At 33.1% G+C, this 23,875-nt stretch overlaps 1 protein-coding gene across 1 annotated transcript; it reads left to right on the forward strand.

The window, feature by feature from the left end:
• The first annotated feature begins 1,618 nt into the window (after positions 1-1,618).
• Positions 1,619-19,091, forward strand: LOC128160757 (neurogenic locus notch homolog protein 1-like). The gene is made up of 7 exons (XM_052824096.1): positions 1,619-1,770; positions 1,909-2,032; positions 2,176-2,354; positions 3,262-3,380; positions 12,778-15,678; positions 17,212-17,336; positions 18,885-19,091. The coding sequence occupies exons 1-7, from the start codon at positions 1,619-1,621 to the stop codon at positions 19,089-19,091; spliced, it is 3,807 nt and encodes a 1,268-aa protein (XP_052680056.1).
• Positions 19,092-23,875: the final 4,784 nt, after the last annotated feature.

Raw genomic sequence — 23,875 nt, forward strand, 5'->3', positions numbered from 1 at the left:
ATATCTGATAAGATTAAAATTAGTTATCATACTGAAATCGACAGATAAAACATTGCGTGTAACACTGCATACCTAACAGAGTTATTGTTCCTTATCCGCTAGGGTCCCCGTGAGAAAGACCCTTCCGGTCAGGACCGTAGCAATAGACCATGGCTATTTATAGCCACCGTCTAAAAAGCACTAAAAATAACCAACGACACGAACAATTAAGTAAAGTAAAGTAAAGTAATTTTCGGGACAAGAAAAAAAACCTACTTATGAAAGGTGAAAAACATCTACAAAACTAGCACTAAACTAGTTTGGTTAAGAGATAAATAAAGAGCTGTGATGTTGTTCTCGTATTGTCATAACTTGTGATGGTTCCAAGAAAGGCAAAGTGACATAAGTTCTTTCGAGCATCTTTTGAGGATGCTCTCCCAGCGTGTCATGCTTTTTGTAGAAACGGGTCCAATATTTGGTTAAACATTGATTTTGAAACGTTTTGGTATAGTGTCACATTGTAAATATGCTTGAATATTGGAGATTCTGTGTTGAGATTTGACAGATTTTTTATGCTGTTTTTTTTTTCAGAAGTTTAAATGTTTGGCGGTTCTGAATTGACATTTTTAATGCGTGATAAAAAGGAACAGAAAGCAAGAATAAATAGATAGAATCACGATCAAATTAAACAAGAGTTACGAGAATAAGGTCAGGCCGAATTGTTGTTGGAACATTATACAATGTATTGGAGCGTAACGAAAAATAAATGAAAACGGAGGATTCAAGTACGTTTGTAGTAAAGAAACACGTCAGGGTACAAATGAAACAAAAAATAAATAAACAAATGTAAATGTACGAAGATATTAAATAAACAAGTGGGTCAAGAGATACCGTTGGAGAAAAAAGATATAGGAGGCACTAATGTATTGCTGAGCACAACCCAAACTGGACAGATGCAAAGAGAAAAAACAAAGAAAATTTTTGGATGCATAGACTGAAGTCATTCCGCCCTGACGGCATGAATTAAGTGACCTCACCAAACTAAATCCACATCAACTAAAGCATCCTTTCTTAGCAATATCACCATCATCATCTTTTTGGTTCCATGTACAAACTATCATTCACGTTAATTATTTAACGTATTAGCTCATTCCTTAATCGGTTGAATCTGTACGGGTTCGTTTTGTTTTCTTCTCATTTTGTTATTTTTAATTGTTTTTTATCCATTTTATTTTCTTTATTTAACTCCTTTTATTTTTTACACTTTTGTCTTCCGTGAATATTTATGTGGTTATTTACAGAGCCTGTCTCTCCTACAAACTTTCATCACGGATTCTATCAAATCAAATCACTGAGGGATCATGAGACTTAGGTCATGTGATTCCTTTTAACCAATCAGTGTATAGTGTAATGTGATTCCAAGAAGACATGCTTATTTTTCCTCGGTGATTTTTACAAGTTTTTTGGTTTAGTGCAAGTTTTGTAGAAGTTTTTATTTCCACTTTTTATATATAGTTTTTAATTTTGTTGTCCTGAAGAAGGGAAGGGTTGCCCGAAAATTTGATAATAGATTACTTTATTGTTCGTGTCATTGGTTATATATATACTAGTGGTAGTGCAAAAGTAAATCATTCGAATTATGTTGAAGGTTGCATTAGGGAAAATAACCTTCTTTATCCATGTTGATGAAGTAACAACCGATGGAAAAATCCATGGAGGTGCCTGTTGCCAGGGTGTATCTGGGATGAAGTGTACAAAACTGTGTAAACCGGTCCTCACTGTATGCTTAAAGTAATAAATCTATTTGATTTAAGCTTAAATATTGTACTAAAAAATTTTCTCAAAACTTAAAGTTTGATTTTCTTGATCATTGCATAAGTGAAGACGAGCAAGTGGTTTCATGATTAATTTCGTTGCTTTTTATGATAGGTCCAGAAATCAACCCTGTATAACCAGCTTTACCACGACTCTTGATATGAGACGAAAACAAGTTTTTTTTGGATCCAAAGTGGGCAATACAACAAATCCTCAATTTCTTGATGTCGATAGCTGGGTAACGTGGTGAATTAATACTTGTCATTTCATATTCATGCATTTTGATGATGCACTTTTATTCAAGACTATGAACCTCACATACTTGAAACGTTTTAAAATATTAAACCATAAATAACCATGTAACAATTTTTTTCTTTGAAGAATAAATATACAGGCAAAATAGCAGTTAGCGTGAGAGATCAACAGACATCCTCTCTACCCCTCATCTACCAGACAGAGTTCTCTGATTACAATTTGAAGATAGGACACAATATATTGTCACAGAATTGGAGACAGAAGAAGCTAGCAGCCAACTATATTCGAGACAAAAACTCATTTGGGTGCATTTCTATTTACATTCAATATATATATACCAAATAGTCATACAGACTTCTATATGAATTTAATTTTCGGGAATGACTACAGAAATAACATTTGAATTTCTTGGATTCATCAAGATAGTCCATGAACAACTACTAGTATCATGTTTTATGTTTAATATATTCAACTTTGATCACAAAAATCTTAGCGTTATTTTACTCCAGTGTTTGATTTATGTCAGCTTCATCATAATTTTAAATTATGTCAGCTTCATCATAATTTTAAATTATGTATTCATGCATTAAATAAATTACTTTTTTCTGTTACTCAGGATATAGAAATCGCAGATTTCTTTCGTGTCATCTTTTGTATCATCTCTTCTTCACAAAGGGTTATCCTACCAAAATCATTTACTTCATTTATCAAATATACTGGTAATTGCACTGTTATGCATTTGGAGAAAAGTTTTTAAAAACTAGTTAAAGGTCCCATGCTTCCTTCCCATTTACATGAGTATATATCATTCCAGCTTTTGTCTTTAGATGGAAAAAGTGAAATGTTGCATAGGGTGTGAATCAAAATTGTTTATGTTTTGTATATTAAAAAATCTTCTTGATAGTTAGGAAAACACACAAAAACACACAAAACCAAATAACATTGTTTAACTTCTTAGTGTTTGCTATTATTACAAATAACCAATCCAGCTAATTATTATTTTGAAAAAGCCAAGGTGGGCAATGTCTTCAATCTTCTATTACTGGTAAATTAACAATAAGAATCTTAATATACTTTAAATAATTATCCCGTTACTTTAGCAATAAAGATCCACTTATATATGTACCCTTCTAACATGTACATCTGGTAAGGTTTCATCGTAATCTGTTATTTTAATACAAATATACAAGTACGTCCTATCCTGTATTCCAGCATTCAGATCACATACAAGGCTTACTGTTCTGAAGGTTACTATGGATCAGACTGCTCAGCTTACTGTCCCGGTAATCCAAACAAATGTGTTGTTAATGGACACACCTACTGTAAAATAGGTATGTACTTTTCTTATAATAATAACAACTAGAGCAAAGCTCGTTGCAAAGCAACGAGTGGGTCTTCCGTTAATGTCGGCAGTAAAGCTGGAAGTTCCTGTAAGAAGCAGAGCTCTTAAACCAATAACAAGAGTAACTAAAATAAAAAGATGAAAAAAATCGAATTATTCCTGGTACGACTTAACAAAATCCGAATGATTTTAAGTACGACTTAACGAAAACCTTTCTGATTTCAAAAAGGACTTAACAAAAAAATCCGAATGTGTTCAAGTACGACTTAACAATTATTTTTGGTACAAGTTAATTTTACTTTGAACATTACGCTATTTTTTAAACCAAGGACGCGGAATCAAAATTTCCGGAAAAATCAATTTTTAAACCCCGATATCTCTGTAATGCATCGTCCGATTTTAAAACGGCTTTCAGCGTTAGATTCAGCTTAATAAGCTCTACAAAGCACATTATCATTTTAGATTTGATCAGAAAATTCATTTTTTCGAAAAATTTGTTTCACTTCCAGTTTCGACCGGAAGTGACAGATTTTAACTTCGAGCCTTATTACAAAGGTAAATCGACCAAATCATAACCATTAAAAATTTCAAGCCTCTATCTCAAAGCGTTTTTGAAAACGCCGCGGACAAAATGACTTTTTGAATTTTTTAAAAATGACGTAACGTAAAAACGGAAGTGACGTTGTTTTAGAGACTTTAACATCTTTTAGGTATTATAATTGCACATTATCTCTGAAAGTTTCATAAAAATCGGTTAAAAACTTTTTGAGTTATGAAGCCGAAAAGGAGTCAGAAAAAAAAAAAAAAGTATAATAACTAGAGCAAAGCTCGTTGCAAAGCAACGAGTGGGTCTTCCGTTAATGTCGGAAGTAAAGCCGGAAGTTCCTGTTAGAAGCAGAGCTCTTAAACCAACAACAAGAGTAACTAAAATAACAAGTTTAGCTTTTTTTTTAAAAAGCTTACCGTCTTTAGAGCAAACTCTTAACAGCAATAAGATATCAAAGACAATTTAATTATTTTTTTTATATAAATGTCGCCTTCTTCTCCATGCAATAGCCTGCCGAACTTTTTAAAAAAAAATATGTGCCTTTTAAGCGTGCGTGCTTGAAATTGAAAATCATTTACAGCGTGTTATTTATTTGAAATCGACTGTACTTAGTAGGTAAAAAGAGATCTTAGGAAGGATTGTATCACTGTAGTAAAATCAAAGTTAATACAACTGTATTCAGTATCATTTATTTTTCCTGATATTAGTTTCACTGTATCTAATATACAAACTTGTTTACTGATATTAGCCATTCCGTATCAAATTTCATTGGTATTTGTATAATCAAAACAAAAAGAAAAGAACAAATTGTTTCAAGAGATGTTACAGAATATTGCTTTCAACTAGTTAATTATAACAGAAAAATGAAAGCCTGAATATCACTAAGAGTCATTTTTATTGTTCTTTCGTTTTCTCACTTTTTAAGATTTGAAATCTACAAAAATTGTTAAGTCGTACGTAAAATCGATAATCAGAAAATTATCTCCCTTGTGCCGAACAGTATATCAACCAATGAAATAAATGTAAATTTTCACATCATGTATTTTCTACCAATCATAAAGGAGAGGAAGTGCACAACCCGGAGACTGTAAATTATTTCAACTCTTTATACCGTCTTCCAAGGAAGACGGTAAAAAGATGAAAAAATCTAATTATTCCTGGTACGACTTAACAAAATCCGAATGATTTTAAGTACGACTTAACAAAAACCTTTCTGATTTCAAGAACGACTTGACAAAAAAAAATCAAAATGTGTTCAAGTACGACTTAACAATTATTTTTTGTACGAATTAATTTTACTTTGAACATAACGCTATTTTATAAAACAAGGACGCGGAATTAAAATTTCCGGAAAAATCAATTTTTAAACCCCGATATCTCTGTAATGCATCGTCCAATTTTTAAACAGATTTCAGATTTGAATTCACCACGACAAATTCTATAAGATAGTAGTATTGTCTTTTTTTGTTAAATAAAATGAAAATTTCCAAAAATTGGAACTGCTTCCGGTTTTGAGCAAAATTGATAAACAAAAATTTTAACCCCCCAGTACATTATAGAATTGATACATCTATCATCAGTAAAAATTTCAAAGCGATATCTTTAAAGTTTACGGAGATTTCTTCCGGACAAAATCACTTTTATTAAATTTAAAAATGGCCGCCAAATTTGAACGGAAGTGACGTAAATGCTGAACTTTTAACATCTTTGAGGCATAGTAACTTTACAAAAGCTCTGAAAATTTCATTGAAATCGGATGAAAACTTTTTGAGATATAAAGCCGAGAAGGAGTCAGAAAAAAAATAAAAAATAAAATAACTAGAGCAAAGCTCGTTGCAAAGCAACGAGTGGGTCTTCCGTTAATGTCGGAAGTAAAGCTGGAAGTTCATGTAAGAAGCAGAGCTCTTAAACCAATAACAGGAGTAACTAAAATAAAAAGATGAAAAAAATCGAATTATTCCTGGTACGACTTAACAAAATCCGAATGAGTTTAAGTACGACTTAACAAAAACCTTACTTATTTCAAGTACGACTAAACAATTATTTTTGGTACAAGTTAATTTTACTTTGAACATTACGCTATTTTTTAAACCAAGGACGCGGAATCAAAATTTTTGGAAATATCAATTTTTAAACCCGATATCTCTAATGCATCGTCCGATTTTAAAACGGCTTTCAGTGTTAGATTAAGCTGAATAAGCTCTACAAAACAGATATTCATTTTTGACTTGATCAAAAAATTCAATTTTTCGAAAAATTTGATTCACTTCTGGTTTTGACCGGAAGTGACAGATTTTCATTTCGAGCCTTATTACAGAGGTAAAACGACTAAATCATAACCATTGAAAATTTCAAGCCTCTATCTTAAAGCGTTTTTAGAAACGCCCTGGACAAAATGACTTTTTAAAATTTTTTGTTTAAATGACGTAACGTAAAAACGGAAAGGGCGTTTTCAAAGAAACTTTAGGATCTTAGAGGCATAATAGTTGCACATAATTTCTCAAAGTTTCATCTCAATCGGTTATAAACTTTTTGAGTTATAAAGCCGAAAAGGAGTCAGATACAAAAGATGTCACCTTTGACCTTCCAAACTGTGCTTGTTGCACCATCAAATGTCAGAAACTTAGAAATGTAAAGTTTATTATATTTCTGTGAATATTTCCTATGTAAAATTACAATGAATAAACATGCTATTCCATCTAACTGTGAAATAGTTTCTATGCTATTCACCAGCAGCATACGATTTCCCTTTTTTAAACTCGGAACACCTCTGGTATAATCCGATCACAGCATTAAATTCAAAGTCCGATAATTCTAATTTGTTTAACACCAAGAAATTCTGCATCGCCAACAAATAAAGTTTTTTTCAGGATAATAATTAAGATACCTATAGCTATTTACTGACAGAAAGACAGACTGAGACTGTTGTGTTGTGTGAGGATGACAGACAGTTTATTGTCCCCCTCAACAGCAACTATTTCACTTGGCTTCGCCCATGAAATAGTGGCTGTCTTGGAGGACAATAAACTTGCTATTATCCTCATACCAAGTGAATAGGTATATAATGTCCCATCCACATAAATTTCGAGTTATATAACCTCCCATTTGTAACCTGCAATTGACAAACAGTGTAAAGTCAACACAACAGTCTTAGCCGCAAGTTTCACTATTCAATTCTCATGTACGTATTAAACATTAGGGGTTTTCATATTGCATACCAATTCCAACAAGGGAGATCCCTCTAATGATGATCATTAAAATTCATTTTATGAATCTTAGCAACACTCATAAGCCTTCAAGTGCAGCATCTCTTAAGGTGGCTCAAAACACCTTGAAATATTTTCTCAAATCAGCAGAAAATTACTTGATTATGATAGATATCATAATTGATAAGAAGTGTTTAAGTCAAATAGGCAAAAAATGTGCAAATTTGGATGAACAATTACATTTTCAAAAATTTAATTCAATAAACAGTAACAAAAGCTCCAGGCGGACTAAAACTCAAACGCTTTAGAAACCCAATACTTTAACCATTAAGCTATGACGGTATACAACCCAATCGAACGATATTATGAGTTCAACAAAATATTTAAATCGCCATCTTGTGAAGAAGTGTCTTAAAAAGTATAATTCTAGGTGTAGTGATTTACCTTAATTTTACAAAAATATTAACGGATACTTTATCCGAATCGTCCCTTGCTACCTTTAACTTAGTACATTTTATGAACAGATGTCTTTGTCTTAGAATAAGAAAGCTAATGCAATTCTGAGAAAAAAGTATACCACATATTGACAATTCCATTGAGGTTTAATAAACATATGGCCATTTAAGTGAACCCACCATTTCCAATTTCTTTTACTCAACACAGATTTACAGGGTTCTCCATAGTAAAACATCTTTACCTGACCTTTTAGAGGTCAATTGTTGTTCAACCACCTTTAATAAGAAACCTTATTCAATACACCATACATCTACATGATATTATCTTGATAAAAGCATCACATAACTTAGAAATGCCCTTACATGTATACCCACCCCCTATCTTTTGATTTTCATAAAAAAGTCATGGTTTGAAATCTTTTACCTAATTTTCTGAAACTTGTGGCAATTGCTATGAGTCATTTCTCACACATATTTGAAAACAATCATCAATGATACTAGAATTTGATCTTTTTATGTTTCTTGAATGATTTGTAGCATTTTAATAATTAAATAGACAAGTATTCCTGCATGTGATTTCTTTTTTCCATGAAAAAAAGTAAGCTAACAATCATATTTATTAAATATCTAATCTATTCTGGTTTATTGTCTCTTTTTAACCATGCTAAAACAGTAAGATCAACAAGTTCAACATCTGCCTTAAATAAAATTAATATCAAACACACCCGGGTAGCTGGTGGAGGAGAAATCAATTAAAAATGTTCAAATTTGACATGTTTTTTTCTACTTTTTTATGCATATATACCTTAAGCGGGTGAAAATAGATTGTTTCTTGCTCATTTCAAAAGTAATTATCATTGCTGGTGTTATTCAAAAGTCAAATGTACATTTGCATATCCTACATGTAATCTTATGGAGAAAATTGGAAAGAGTTGGGTGATTTTTCAACTATGTAAACACATCTAAATATCTTTATAAAATAAAAAATGAAGGAAACATAATTGCATACTTTTATTGAAAAACAAATTTTCACAACAGTTATATTTCTTTATACAGCCTTAATTTTGTTTTTCATAATTTCTTATCAAACATGAACAAACCACAATAGGACATGATGCTTTCTTAAAGTTCCATTATTGTTCATGCATTATCCGATTTAATTTGAATTACCGGTAGATAGTCTGTAGAACACAAGGAATATGCATGTGGGTAGAGGTGACAGGTTAACCTCAAGAGCTGAAACCACAAGAATCAACAGGTAAAAGCCATGTGGTAACAAGAGTCTGCTTTAAGCTGAAATTAAAAAAATAAATTACGGTAGCTGTGTTAACATACATGTACTTGTAATAGCTGTGTTTACATTAACATATACATAATATTTTTGGAAAAAATACACTGACCATGCAGTGTTATAAGTATGACATATCCATATATATGACATTAACATTTAGCCAGTACAAAAACAAAAATGTGCATATCAAGTCATAATATCATAACATTAAAATAATTTCTTGGGTATAGACATATCAGATTGAGCGAGAGCAGGAGTGAGCGAGAGAGTTTGTTTTACTTGAAGTGCGACAGCAATATTTCAATTCATAAACTACAAACTTTAGGAATATTACCAATCCAAACAGTGTCAAAGTATAAGCTTCTGCTACGTGTATACCATGTTTTGTCAATTCTACTGTGGTTTATTGCGAATAAATTTAGCGAGGGTTTTTTTCTTACAAATTACATGTTTTAAAAACAATACTATGTATAATGCGCATAAAAATGAGGGATTAATAATACATGCTCATTTTAAAATTCAATGCACTTTGGATTTCTTTTACAAGATCGAGATATTTTTGTCACAAAATTAAGTTGCCCTCTGACAGTTTCATGAGTCTTTGCCAAGATTAAAAGAGAGAGAGAGAGAGAGAGAGAGAGAGAGAGAGAGAGAGAGAGAGAGAGAGATCTGAGGCACATGCAGTAAAAATTATTTACATACTATGTTGATGTGATATGCATGTAAAGCTTACCTAAAATGAATCAATATGTATAAAAGATAATCTAATCTCTCAAATTACAATGATTCTGTGAAATACTTATATCTTGAGAAGACTGTTTAATAGATATCATGGAACATTGACCTAAATTCTGAGCTTGATATAATATGAAATTTGAGACTTTACATGCCTGTTACACAAGCAATAACCATATATAACAGAGAGCGAGACAAAAGGTCTAATTTTAATTAGATTGAATAATTACTTTGTCAAATATATCTATTTAATTAAACACAAGCCTGAGTTTTTTAATTTATAAATTAAGTGAAGGCGATATGGTAAAGATCTGCTATAAATATTTAGGGTAAAGTTATCATCATGCAAACATGCACTCTAATTACAACATTCTATTCTTGTGTACCTGAGGACTCCCACCGCTTTTAATTTTAAATTCTTCATGCAATTTACTACTGATATCCTCTCTTCACTTGCCTCGGATAGTCTTTTAAACACCATCACCAGTCCCGTAAATTCATGTGGTCCACTTTGTTTACATGTAAAAATGGCGACTCTCGATCTCGATGTAAATTCAACATACTTGATTTTCCAAAGTCGGTAGCGTGTTTCGGAGAAAGTCTGAGGCAAATAAAGAGGCGATATCAGTAGTAAATTGCATGAGGAATTTAATGGTACTAATTGTTTTCACAGAATTTGCGTATAAATAAGGTAAATCAGTCCAAAACTAGCGAACGTTTTTCTGCGCAATAAATATACATGTACAATTTTTTCAATGGGTGGCGCTGTAGCTCTCCGGTCTGTCATTATTTTTTTCCCGGAGAGCTACAGTTCTGCAGCTACCGTGAAAATACACTGGACAGATAATATTCTGAGATTCCGCTGACTCTAACGCCCGCTTTTATATTGTGACGTACTTCAAAAGCGGAGGTAAGAGTCAGAGGAATCTCGGATTAGATTGAAAAGTGCAAATACTCTGAAAAGAAAAAAGTCAATACGACATATCCTGTATTGAAAAATACCTTTATAATCTGTCATACGTTAGTTGAGCTGAAATTTCCACTATCGACGTCTTGCAGGCCTTGCTTCTTTTAAAAATGTAGACACACCGCTATCAGCTGTTTGTTCGCAGTCAAAACATGGCGAGTTGAAATGGGGAATCGTACGATATAATTATTTCGATTATAACTAATAAGACTAATAAAAATTTACAACGTAATTATCGATCGAAATAACGAAATTGTATCGAAAAACACTTTATTTAACTATTAAAAAACAGAGTCCGGTTTTATGACCTGCACGAATTGTTTTCAGCAGGAGTTACTTTCAGCGTGAATTTTACACTATTTTTAAAACCAAGAACACGGAATCAAAATTTCCGGAAAAATCAATATTTAAACCCCGATATCTCTGCAATGCATCATCCGATTTGAAAACAAATTTCAGTTTTGTATTAAGCTTTGCAAACTCTACAATATGCATATAATTCTGTGTTTTATATATAGTTTAATTATCAGTACGAATTGTTTTCAGTAGAAATTACTTTCAGTGTGAAATGTGCACTATTTTTAAAACCAAAAACACGGAATCAAAATTTCCGGAAAGATCAATTTTTAAACCCCAATATCTCTGAAATGCATCATCCGATTTGAAAACGAATTTCAGTTTTGCATTTAGCTTTGCAAACTCTACAACATGCATATAATTTTATTATTCGCTTAAGAAAATGAAAATTCCGAAAAATTAGAATCACTTCCGGTTTCGGCCGGAAGTGACAAAATAATTTTTTTTGTAAATTTGCCATAAGTAAATCCACAGATTTACAATCACAGAGAATTTCAAGTCTTTATAAACAACAGTTTACGAGAAAAGTCCTGGACAAAATCACTTTTTGAAATTCTTAAAAATGACGTAACTAGAAAACGGAAGTGACTTAATGATTGAAAGTTTAAAATCTTCAAGGGACAACTATTTAACATAATTCCTGAAAATTTCTTGCAAATCGGTTGAATAGTTTTTGAGATATAAAGCAAAAAAGAAGTCAGAAGGAAAAACAAGAAGAATAATAACTAGAGCAAAGCTCGTTGCAAAGCAACGAGTGGGTCTTCCGTTAATGTCGGAAGTAAAGCTCGAAGTTCCTGTAAGAAGCAGAGCTATTAAACCAATAACAAGTGTTACTAAAATAAAAAAATGAAAAAAATCGAATTATTCCTGGTACGACTTAACAAAATACGAATGATTTTAAGTACGAATTAACAAAAACCTTTTTGATTTCAGGAATGACTTAACAAAAAAAATCCGAATGTGTTCAAGTACGACTTAATTATTTTTGGTACGAGTTCATTTTACTATAAACATTACGCTATTTTTTAAACCAAGGACGCGGAAACAATATTTCCGGAAAAATCAATTTTTAAACCCCGATATCTCTGTAACGCATCGTCCGATTTTTAAACGGATTTCAGTTTCGTACTCAGCATGAAAATTACTGTAAGATACGTTCGTATATTTTTTAAAATCGAAAAACATGAAAATTGACAAAAATTGGTTTTGCTTCCGGTTTCGACCAAAAGTGTCCGAATTGAGTTTCCAGCCTTATGTCATAAGTAAAAAGGTAGTTCTACCTGCTGGTAAAATCTCATAGCTTTATCTTAAATCAAAAAGGAGAAAAGCTCCGGACAAAATCACTTTTTAAAATGTGAAAAACGTCAATATCTGACGAATTTGATGACGTCATCAAAAAATTTTTTCATATCATAGAGATCTTTCAAACACACATACAACCTGAAAATTTCAAAGCAATCGATGCAAGGGTTTTTGAAATATTCGAGTTGGAAAAAAAATAAAAAGAATAATAATAATAAGAATAAGAAAAAAAAGAAACCGTAGAATAACAAGAGGGTCTTCCGTTGGAAACGGAAGACCCTAATAATAAAAAAAAACAATAGAATAACAAGAGGGTCTTCCGTTGAAAACGGAAGACCCTAATAATAAAAAGAAACCAAAGAAAAACAAGAGGGTCTTCCGTTGGAAACGGAAGACCCTAATAAAAAGAAACCGAAGAATAACAAGAGGGTCTTCCGTTGAAAACGGAAGACCCTAATAATGGTATTGTTGCATTTGTCGTTACTATATCGGTTAATCTAGAATTATAGTTGGTTGTATTTCACAGGATTGACAGGTATAAACTGTGACCACGATGTTGATGAATGCGTTAGTAAAACGTTCTGTAGTCACGGAACATGTACAAATACCATTGGTAGTTTTCACTGTACCTGCCCACCTTCTGTGTACGGTCTGAAATGTCAAATAGATGAAGATGAGTGTCTGTTGGAGCCTTGTAATGGAGGAGAGTGTGTCAACAAAATCGGTAGTTATGAATGTCTTTGTCGAAATGGTACATCGGGGAAAACCTGTGAATCATTGACTGGTACTTCCTGTGACGGGATTTCGTGTAGCAATCATGGCAGATGTACCATTAGTAAAGGAAAACCTGTGTGTCATTGCAATCACGGCTACTCTGGAACAGACTGTTCTACTACAGATTTTTGTTTAAACAATCAATGTGACCATAGTTCAACATGTGTAAATGGTGAATCAAATTACACATGTCATTGTCCCATGGGTTTTAATGGGCAACTTTGTGAATTAGTTGACTTTTGTGCCAGTGATCCTTGTAAAAATTCTGGAATATGTACAAACACTGCTTCAAATTTTTCATGTAAATGCGTTAATAATTTTATGGGTCCAACATGCAAAGATTTCGACTACTGTGCAGGGAAAACTTGTAGCAACCACGGAACATGCAAGCTTAATAACACTGGGTATATATGCAATTGTAATGGTGGATTCAAAGGTAGAGACTGTCAACTTAATGATTTTTGTTTTGGAAAAGATTGTAGTAAAAATGGAAACTGCACAAGTGGGGTGAATAGTTATACGTGTCATTGCAGTGCAATGTATATCGGCAAAGACTGTGATACAACTAATTATTGCTATAGGAAGGACTGCTCTCATCGTGGAGCATGTCATATCGAAAACAACGCCTATAAATGTAATTGTCAACCTGGATATATTGGCAAGGACTGTGAACATGATTACTGTTTTAACAAAACATGTTCTAATCGTGGCACATGTCATAGTAACCAACATTTCTACTCATGCCAATGCAACACTGGTTACACAGGACACGATTGTGAACACACTTACTGTGATACAAACCAATGTCAAAATAATGCCACGTGTGTAAATGGTCATTCAGGCTATACATGTAAATGTGATCCTAGGTTTACTGGAAATCATTGTGAAACACGTAATTTTTGCGATGGTCACGATTGCAACGGTCATGGAAACTGCAGAAACGACAAAAATGGCTATACTTGTCAGTGTTCACCGGAATACAATGGACATAACTGTGAACAAAGAAATTACTGCCACAGTAACCCATGCATGCATGGGAAGTGTACAAATAGTCATAATAGTTTCAATTGTGCATGTCCGGGGGGATACACGGGTCTTACCTGCAATGCGGTAGATCACTGCTATATCCAACATTGCTCAAGTCGTGGTCGGTGCCATAACGAAGGTAATAGCTATAAATGTGTTTGTAATGGTGGTTATATTGGTAAAAATTGCGAAACTATTGATTATTGCTATGGCAAGCATTGTAACAACCATGGAAACTGTATAAACGGATTTCGGGGTTATACGTGCAATTGCAGTGCTGACTTTTTGGGCAAAAACTGTGAGACAGTCAATTATTGCTACAATAAGGACTGTTCTCATCATGGAACATGTCAGAATGAAAACAACTCTTACAAATGTAATTGTAAATCTGGATATACTGGCAAAGACTGTGAACATGATTACTGTTACAATACAACATGTTCTCACCATGGTACATGTCATAGTGGACAACACTCCTACTCATGCCAATGCAACACTGGTTACACAGGACACGATTGTGAACACACTTACTGTTACACACACCAATGTCAAAATAATGCTACGTGTGTGAATGGTCATTCAAGCTATACATGTAAATGTGATCCTAGATACATTGGAAGTCACTGTCAAACACGTAACTACTGTCACGATCAGAACTGCCATTCTCGAGGAACTTGTCAAAATGGTGGAAATACTTATTCGTGCCATTGTAGAACTGGTTACTCTGGAAAAGAATGCGAGTACGACAGTTGCTATAATAACAAGTGTCAGCATGGATCAACTTGTCAAGTAATATCCGGAACATCAAACTATACTTGTACATGTCCCTCAGATTACCTAGGAACTTTCTGTGAAACACGTAATTTTTGCAATGGTGTAAATTGCAACGGTCATGGAAAATGTTCAAGCGACAAAAATAATTATACCTGTCAATGTTTACCAGAATACCTAGGAACAAACTGTGAACAAACAAATTACTGTCACAGTAACCCATGCATGCATGGAAATTGTATAAATACTCGCAACAGTTTCAACTGTACATGTCAAGGCGGATACACGGGTCCTACCTGTAATGCCGTAGATTACTGCTATAATCAACATTGCTCAAATCGTGGTCGGTGCCATAATGAAGGTAATAATTATAAATGTGTTTGTAATGGTGGTTTTATCGGGAAAAGATGTGAGACCATTGATTATTGTTTTAGTAAGCGTTGTAACAACCATGGAAATTGTATCAGAGGAACTCAGGGCTATACGTGCAATTGCAATGCTGACTTTTTGGGCAAAAACTGTGAAATAAATAATCATTGCTTTCAGAAGGACTGTTCTCATCATGGAACATGTCAGAATGAAAACAACTCTTACAAATGTAATTGTAAATCTGGATATACTGGCAAAGACTGTGAACATGATTACTGTTACAATACAACATGTTCTCACCATGGTACATGTCATAGTGGACAACACTCCTACTCATGCCACTGCAACAATGGTTACACAGGATACAACTGTGAACACACTTACTGTGATACAAACCGATGTCAAAATAATGCCACATGTGTGAATGGTCATTCAGGCTATTCATGTAAATGTGATCCTAGATTTACTGGAAATCACTGTGAAACACGTAATTTTTGCGATGGTCACGATTGCAACGGTCATGGAAACTGCAGAAACGATAAAAATGGCTATACTTGTCAATGTTCCCCAGAATACAATGGAAATAACTGTGAACATAGAAATTACTGTCACAGTAACCCATGCACACATGGAAACTGTACAAATACTCACAATGGTTTTGATTGAACATGTAAGGGCGGATATAGGGGTTCTACTTGTAATGCAGTAGATCACTGTTATAATCAACATTGCTCAAATCATGGTCAGTGCCATAACGAAGTTGACAGTTATAAATGTGTCTGTTTTGGTGGTTATACCGGTCAAAACTGCGAAATAATTGATTATTGCTTCAACAATAACTGTTCTAGTAAAGGTGTATGTCTCAACAACCGCAATTCATACAATTGTACATGTAATCTAGGATATACCGGAACAAATTGTGAACATACTTATTGTTCTAATGATAATTGTCAGAATGGCGCAACGTGTATAAACGGAATCTCTAACTATTCATGTATTTGTTTACCTGGTTTCTTAGGAAACGTTTGTCAATCAAAGGGTTATTATCCGATATCATCAATTTTTACATTTACCACTACGTCACTAATTAAACAACAATGTAACTTATCTTCTTGCAACAATCATGGAAAATGTTATCCAGAAAGCAATTTAAAGGGTTATTTGTGTGAATGTGAGAGAGGATGGTTAGGTTCAGAATGTGAACACTATGATCACTGCCATAATATTACCTGTTCCAACCATGGAACATGCTTTTCGGGAAAATACGATTATTTTTGCCTGTGTGAAAAGGACCATTTTGGAAAATTGTGCAATGTAACTAATTTTTGTGAAAACATCACTTGCTCATTTCCTCGTTTATGCATAGAAACCTTAAATGGATACTCATGCGATTGCCCTACTGGGCTATATGGTATCTACTGTACTAAGGTTAATTATTGCTTTCAAAGTCCATGGGGGGGGGGGGGGGGCACGGAAAATGCAGTAATACAGAAAGCGGGTTTACATGCATGTGTGATGTCGGTTGGACTGGTGACAACTGCTCATCCATTGATTTTTGTTCTAGTTCACCATGCGGACATCACGGTTTATGTCAAAATAATCCTCTTAACTTTACCTGCTTCTGTGACGACGGTTACATTGGACATCAATGCGAAGAGATTGATTTTTGTCTCGAAAATCCATGCGAAAATGATGGAACATGTATATCACATTCAAATGGTTACGAGTGCAACTGCATGCACATGTGGACCGGTCAGATGTGTAATGAAAGGAACGTTTGTGTTTTGGATAATCCTTGTAATTCGCACGGCAATTGTTCCATGGTTCAGTCTAATGTAAGCTGCTCTTGTATATCTGGTTGGACTGGTTCATTTTGCAGTATTCCAGATTTTTGTTACAGTTCACCTTGTGGAAAACATGGAGCTTGTAAAAACAGACTTGGTTCATATCATTGTATTTGTAATACGCAGTGGTTAGGGGAAAATTGTCAAGTGAATGCATGCGATAATATCTCTTGTAGTAACCACGGAATCTGTTCAGCGGACTTGTCTACTTCGTCGTACCACTGTGAATGTACAGATGGATGGATTGGTCATAACTGTGATATTCCAGATCCCTGTCAAACGAAGATTTGTGAAAATGGGGGTACATGTTTTCCATTGCTATTGAGTCATGAAAATAGTTCCGTGAATTTAGCTTTATTTAACAATCTTGACAATGGAATCATTAATGGGTCAGTTACAGCTGAATGTAAATGTATGAAAGAGTGGACAGGACCACGATGCGAAAAAGATGTAGACGAATGTTTGATAAAAGACACGTGTAAGGGACATGGATTTTGTGTTAATGAAATTGGAAATTATACATGTTTGTGCGAACACGGATGGGAAGGGTTACAATGCGAGGTAAATATCAATGAATGTCTATCAAACCCTTGCAAGAATAACGGTTCATGTGTTGATAAGATAAACGATTATAGTTGTTTATGTTCTGAACACTGGGAAGGAGATTATTGTCAGAAAGATGTCGATGAATGCAAATACTCCCCATGTGGATTGTACGGAACGTGTGTGAATAGTGAAGGTAACTTTTCGTGTCAATGTGAAATTTCGTGGACTGGACGACACTGTGAAAGTCATATGAAATCATGTCTTTATGATCCATGCAAAAATAATGCTACTTGCATTGACCTAGAGGAAACATATTACTGTAATTGTCACAAAAAATTTAAAGGTCGACACTGCGACATTGATATAGATGAGTGTTTATTGTATCCATGTAAAAATGGTGGCAGTTGTATGAATACGCATGGGTCATACTTCTGCAAATGCTCCGAGCAAACGACTGGATTTCATTGCGAACTAGACGTCAATGAATGCACCAGGAACCCATGTCCCCAAAATACGTCATGCGTTAACAAAGAAAATGGCTTTCTTTGTCAAGACTGTACCACCTTTGTTTGTGCAAATGAAGGTCGGTGCATTGATACGGTAGATGGACCAAAGTGTAATTGTTCAAAGAGCTGGACTGGGTCGACATGCAAGCAAAAAAACTTTTGCTTAAATAATCCATGTGGTCGTTTAGAAAATTGCATTAACAAACACACTGCATACGCTTGTGAATATCACCCTTGTATAAGCTCACCGTGTCGAAACAATGGGCAGTGCATTGAGTCTGGCTTTATGTACTTTTGCAATTGTTCTATTGGATGGACAGGGAAAAACTGTGAAAAGCGAGATTACTGTTTGTTTAATACCTGTTTCAATAATGGTACGTGCTCAAATGCGAAAACATCCTTCCAATGTCTTTGTTCTGATAAATGGTATGGTACAACCTGTGATAAATATGACTATTGTATTTCAAACCCATGTAAAAATGGAGGGATCTGTCAAAATACTGAAACTTATTTTAAATGTGATTGTGTACAAGGATGGACAGGATCTAAATGTGAAACACGAGATTACTGTAAAAGTTCACAGTGTTCAAACAATGGTGTCTGTGTCAATTCGAACACATCCTATTCCTGTAATTGCCCACCTCAATGGTTAGGAAGATATTGTGAGTTGTATAACTATTGCCACACCAATCCATGTAACAATAGAGGTGTATGTATTAATAACAATACGGGATATTTATGTTTTTGCAATCAAGGGTTTATGGGAAGATCTTGTAGTATGTTTGATTACTGTGCAGCTGAACCATGCCAAAATGACGGGTCATGTGCTTCAGAACAGGAAGGATATATTTGTCATTGCCATGCAGGCTACGATGGGAAAAATTGTGAACGCGACATGGATGAATGTGCATTCAATTTATGCCCAGCAAGATCGGTATGCTATGATAATGCTGGTGGATTTACATGTATTTGGAAAGATAACCGACGACGACGAAGTTTATTGAATGGTGAGTACTTATTTCTTCATTTAACCCTATTTCCGAAAGATATATTACAAATTCAAGTAATTTTTTCACCATCTTTAGTAAAAGTGTTCTATCATTTTATAATTTTAGACAAACTGGTTTACACAATCAAACTTCCATTCACGTCCGGTGGAATGAAAGCAATGTGGAATACAGACTTGTTAAGAGAAAAATTAAATAAATGTACAGGCAAAAGAAAACTTGTATTACGTCCATTACGTTTAACAGTTGTGACACGGTAATCTATTAAGAAGTTTATTTTTGTTTTGAATTTCTTTGTTTTGATACTAAAAATGTTTTGTTTCAACAGCTCATATATTTTATGGTTTGTTTGCAGGGAACACTCCATTTATCTAAGATACAGCGCACTGTGCCAGCTCTAACATTTTTGTCAAGACATCTGGTAATCTCCATCCAGTATTTCATTAGAAAAATTTGCAAACAGAAGTGACGTTTTCTATAACTTTTTCAGATAGCTTACATTTGTTGTTAGATTTAATGTTATATAATTTATATAACATGTAACATTGTAATCAACACATCCGTTGTTTATCATTTTTTCTAAGTTTATATGATTCTTTTCTTAACCATTAAACATACAGTTATATACATGTTTAGGTTGAAAACAATGCTAAAACATAAAAGTAAGTTATTTATTTAATTAAATATTATTGTATTACATATCAAAATTATTTTGTTATCTTTACAGCTACCGAGTATTTTCTCCTCTATTTCCTAAGAAAACAAATTGTGATTCATAGTTCTATAGAAATAGACAGAACTGAAATATACACAATCTAGTTCTAACCAATCAATCAATCTAACCGATCGAAACTTAAGAATCCAAGAAAATAATGGACCGCACGAAAAAATCAGATTCAAATTCTCAGGTGACATAACTATTACATGTAGCTATTTCTTCTCTCTAACGTCCAGATCTATATAATCAATAATTGAGGTACTTTCATTTTCTTTTAAAAGTTAAGTCAGCATTCCTTTTTATTAAAAAAAAAGATGCAAATAAAAAAAAAATGTTATCTTTGATAATCTATGCTTACTATTAAAGTAGCAATTATTGTTGAAAAATAAAGGGTAAAGAAAAGTAATTGCCTGAAGTCATGACGTCAGACATATCTATGGCTTGAAAGTTCCTTATTCCAAAACAGTGCAGACAATGGGAGCAAGCAATATCAAAATTAATCGATGCATGTTTAATATGTCAGCATACATTCACAAAAAATGAACATTTTATATTAAAATTTTATAAGCAACAGTGAGCAAGAGTTTAAAAGTAAAAGGGCTGTTCACCATGCATGTGTGTAATCCTGATTTAAAATTAAAATTTAAAATTAGCCCTTATTTGAACGATGAACATGGGGGGAGGGGCCATCGCAACACGTTTTTACATGTTGTCTATTACGTTACAATGCAAGTAATAATTGGTGTTGGATTATCATAATTACCACAGAATCATCAGTTTGGAATAAAACAAATATATATTCAAGTAGATGTAGCTGGAATATTTACTGGAGGAGCTAAATCGCCGAAGCAGGATGTGACCTGATTTTTGATCAGTAGGGCGATTTCATTCATCTTGAAAAGGGTACATAACTCGTATGTCTTACTAAATGTACATTAAACAATCACTAGTTAATTGTGTGTGTTAATTTTACAGATTTCTTCCAAAACATTTGATCCAAAGTATAATGTATGTAGTTGTTACAAAACAACCATCAACAAATTCAGTTGACCCCTTCCCCAGGGATCAATGCCAATAGATGAGTTTATTCAATCTATCATATGTCATAGCCGTTGCGTTAATGGTAAAGCAGCACTTTGCATTATTATATGTCTCAGTCATAGGTTACGCGCGCCGATTAGTGAACTAGTCCTTGATGGGATCATGATAACACTTAAGAGCACATCGTGTGTATACATCCTTGTGTGTATTCCCCTTTTTTGCAAAAAGAGGAATTGCAATTGATTTGAATTTACATGAAGGATTTTCTCTTCATGATTTTGAGGAATCACCTTTATTTATTGCTTGTCAAAATCTTTTTTGATGCAGCTGCCCTCACACAATTTCCAAAACAATATTATTCTATGCGCTTGGATATCCTTTCCTTTTTCCTAAGGTTGAAAATAACATAAATATCTTTCAATAGATTTTGAATTTTAATATTACAAATACAATTTAAAATGTGAATGTTTTTCCTTTTGCTTTCAAGCTGACATGCACTTTTTGATATATGTACGTTCCTAAAATAATTTAAATTAATGAAGTAATTTAATTTGAAGTGATAAACATGTATATACATTAGATCGAGGAAAAGACTGAAATTTCTTCTTAAATCTCCATTTATGAATTTATGATCAGCAGCGAAAATTAAATTCATTTCTAATAAGATGGCCTAATTGATGCATGCTTTAATTGAACAATTTTGTTTAGTACAGTTTTTATATTTAAACTAATTTACTGGTTTAAATGATTGAAGATTAATATATAACTAAGACTTAATGCACGGTTGAAATACAGATATTGAAATTCTACTGTAGGCTGACATGATGTAGAACTCTTTTGTATTGAACATCAAAATGAAATCATCAATTATTTTGACGCCACATAATCTACTTGTATTCCGGTATAAATATACACAGTAATTCGCCTTGATCTAAAAGCTGGTTCATGTCTCTTTGTTGTTTAAGTAGTCAACTGAGCAAAATTAATTACGTTTATGTAAACATGTGAAGCTAAAAACAAGTTTAAAACTAGTACAGTTTAATGAATAAATGACAGCTTTTATTCTTTTAATATTTATTCATTATTAACCGTTTTTACGTTGTTCAATTCAAACCCGGTGTAGACAAAACAAAACCACGATGCTGGTAACTTTTCTAATACGTATACACGCCGATCTTGATTCAACGCATTTGGATTCAATATTAAATGTTGAAATTGACCAGAATCAAAGGGTAACACCATTCAAAGTTCTTTCCTACAGCTAAATAATTGTGTTGTATTCGTGTTGTTTTAAAAAATTAAATTCATGTTCCTCTTAATTTGGAGTTACCGGTCAAATAATATTTGCAATATACATATGAAATAAAAGTATTCTTCTTCTCATCAAAGGTTCAGAAATCTTCAAGAAGGTCTTAGGTACAGAAACATTTTGTCCGATTGTAATTCAGCAATGCACAATAAATTATTTTTGCTAGCGCGCCATTACTCTCGCGACTATAGCTATGTTAATCTATATTTCTGGGATATGTATCTCGACAGGGAAACTATTGTAAATGACAATTTAGTTTTGTCATAAAAAATAGATATGATCCAAATTTAGAAGTTTCCTAAGTCATAGTTTAACCAGAAGTACAAGAAAAACCTCTTTCATCTAATGTCAAGATTGTAGAGATCAGTTGGGAAAACTTTGAAGGGGCATGGTCAAGATTTTGATCAAATTGTTTTTACGATTTTAATCTTTACAATGTTAAAGTAAGGCATTTTTAATAGGCAACCAAAATTTGAGTGTAATTCGTTGAATTATAAACAAGTTACAGAGCTTAAAATTCTTTGCTCTGTAAACAAAGCGTTTGTTTACATTTTGAATGTTGAAGCGAAAATTCCAATTAAGACATAATTAAATATGATTAACTTTATGACCTCTCTAATTATTCTTAAAATGAATAAAAGGATAAACAAATCAGGTTGAAAAAGATTGTGTATTGGTATATATATATATATTGAACCTTTGTAAACAAAAACAACAAATTGTGAGCCCTGTATTTTGCTTATAACTTTAAGAATGACTTTCAAATTGAATTTGATCCTTAGAGATGTATTTCTAAAGCATTGTAAATAATAAAAACAGAAAAAAAGAATTTGACCAAAATCGTGACCTCGTCCCTTTGATTAGTTTCTTTTCAGTAATACAACCTAAGTAGATAATTCCGGCAAGCCCAGAATCCCCTCCCCCTTCCGAAGAAAAGTCCCCAGCATGTGGAAAAGACCAGAAGCAATTATTACAATTCAATACCACACTGATATAATATCTTTATTTTTCATTTTTCCATTTTGACGATAAAGCCCGTTTAAAAAAAACCCAGAGATTTAAGAGGAACAACAAAGATAATTCTTACTTGTCAATTTTCCTTGCGTCTTTTATATAGACGTATAAAAACAAGCAAAGAAATGACGTTCACGCGGGAAAAATTACGCCGAATCACAAACTAAAGCAAAAAGCATTGGCTGTGTAATCAGGCCAAAAACCTTATGCGTATAAGAATGGCTGAAACGCCAGCTCACTTATCTTTTTTTTTTAAAACATAGGCTTTAAATTATTCTAAATTGTTCCAGAGTCCCTTATTACACTTTTAAAATTTTGGTTTATTCAAAATTGTTCAATATTACCTAGTTATACCTAAAATACTTTAAGTTTTTTTTTAAATTAAATTTTTAATTGGTTTATAAAAGGCTTAATAAGAAAAACATTTTAAAATGATCTTCATACCTATGATGAAGCGTTCAAGTGAGCTTTTCTGATCAAAATTTGTCCGTTGTCTGTCGTTGTAATTGTAAACCTTTTACATTTTTACTTTCTCTTCTAGAATCACTGGACCAGTTTTAATCAAACTTAGCGCAAAACATCTTTGGGGGACAACTTTTAGGTTTGTGCAAATGAAAAAAATGAAATAAAAGGGAAATAGTTTAGAATTTTTGAATATTTGTTAGTATTTTTCCTTAATCTTCTCAAAAACTTGTTGGC

This window comes from Crassostrea angulata, chromosome 8 (genome assembly GCF_025612915.1).
Source record: "Crassostrea angulata isolate pt1a10 chromosome 8, ASM2561291v2, whole genome shotgun sequence".
NCBI classification, from domain to species: domain Eukaryota; kingdom Metazoa; phylum Mollusca; class Bivalvia; order Ostreida; family Ostreidae; genus Magallana; species Magallana angulata.

Bases quoted from the DNA above. Each gene is read 5' to 3' on its own strand.
- LOC128160757 (XM_052824096.1), top strand. From the start codon at position 1,619: ATGTTGAAGGTTGCATTAGGGAAAATAACCTTCTTTATCCATGTTGAT. The intron at 2,033-2,175 runs GTAACGTGGTGA...TTTTCTTTGAAG, and splicing joins TTCTTGATGTCGATAGCTGG to AATAAATATACAGGCAAAAT. The intron at 2,355-3,261 runs GTGCATTTCTAT...CCTGTATTCCAG, and splicing joins CGAGACAAAAACTCATTTGG to CATTCAGATCACATACAAGG.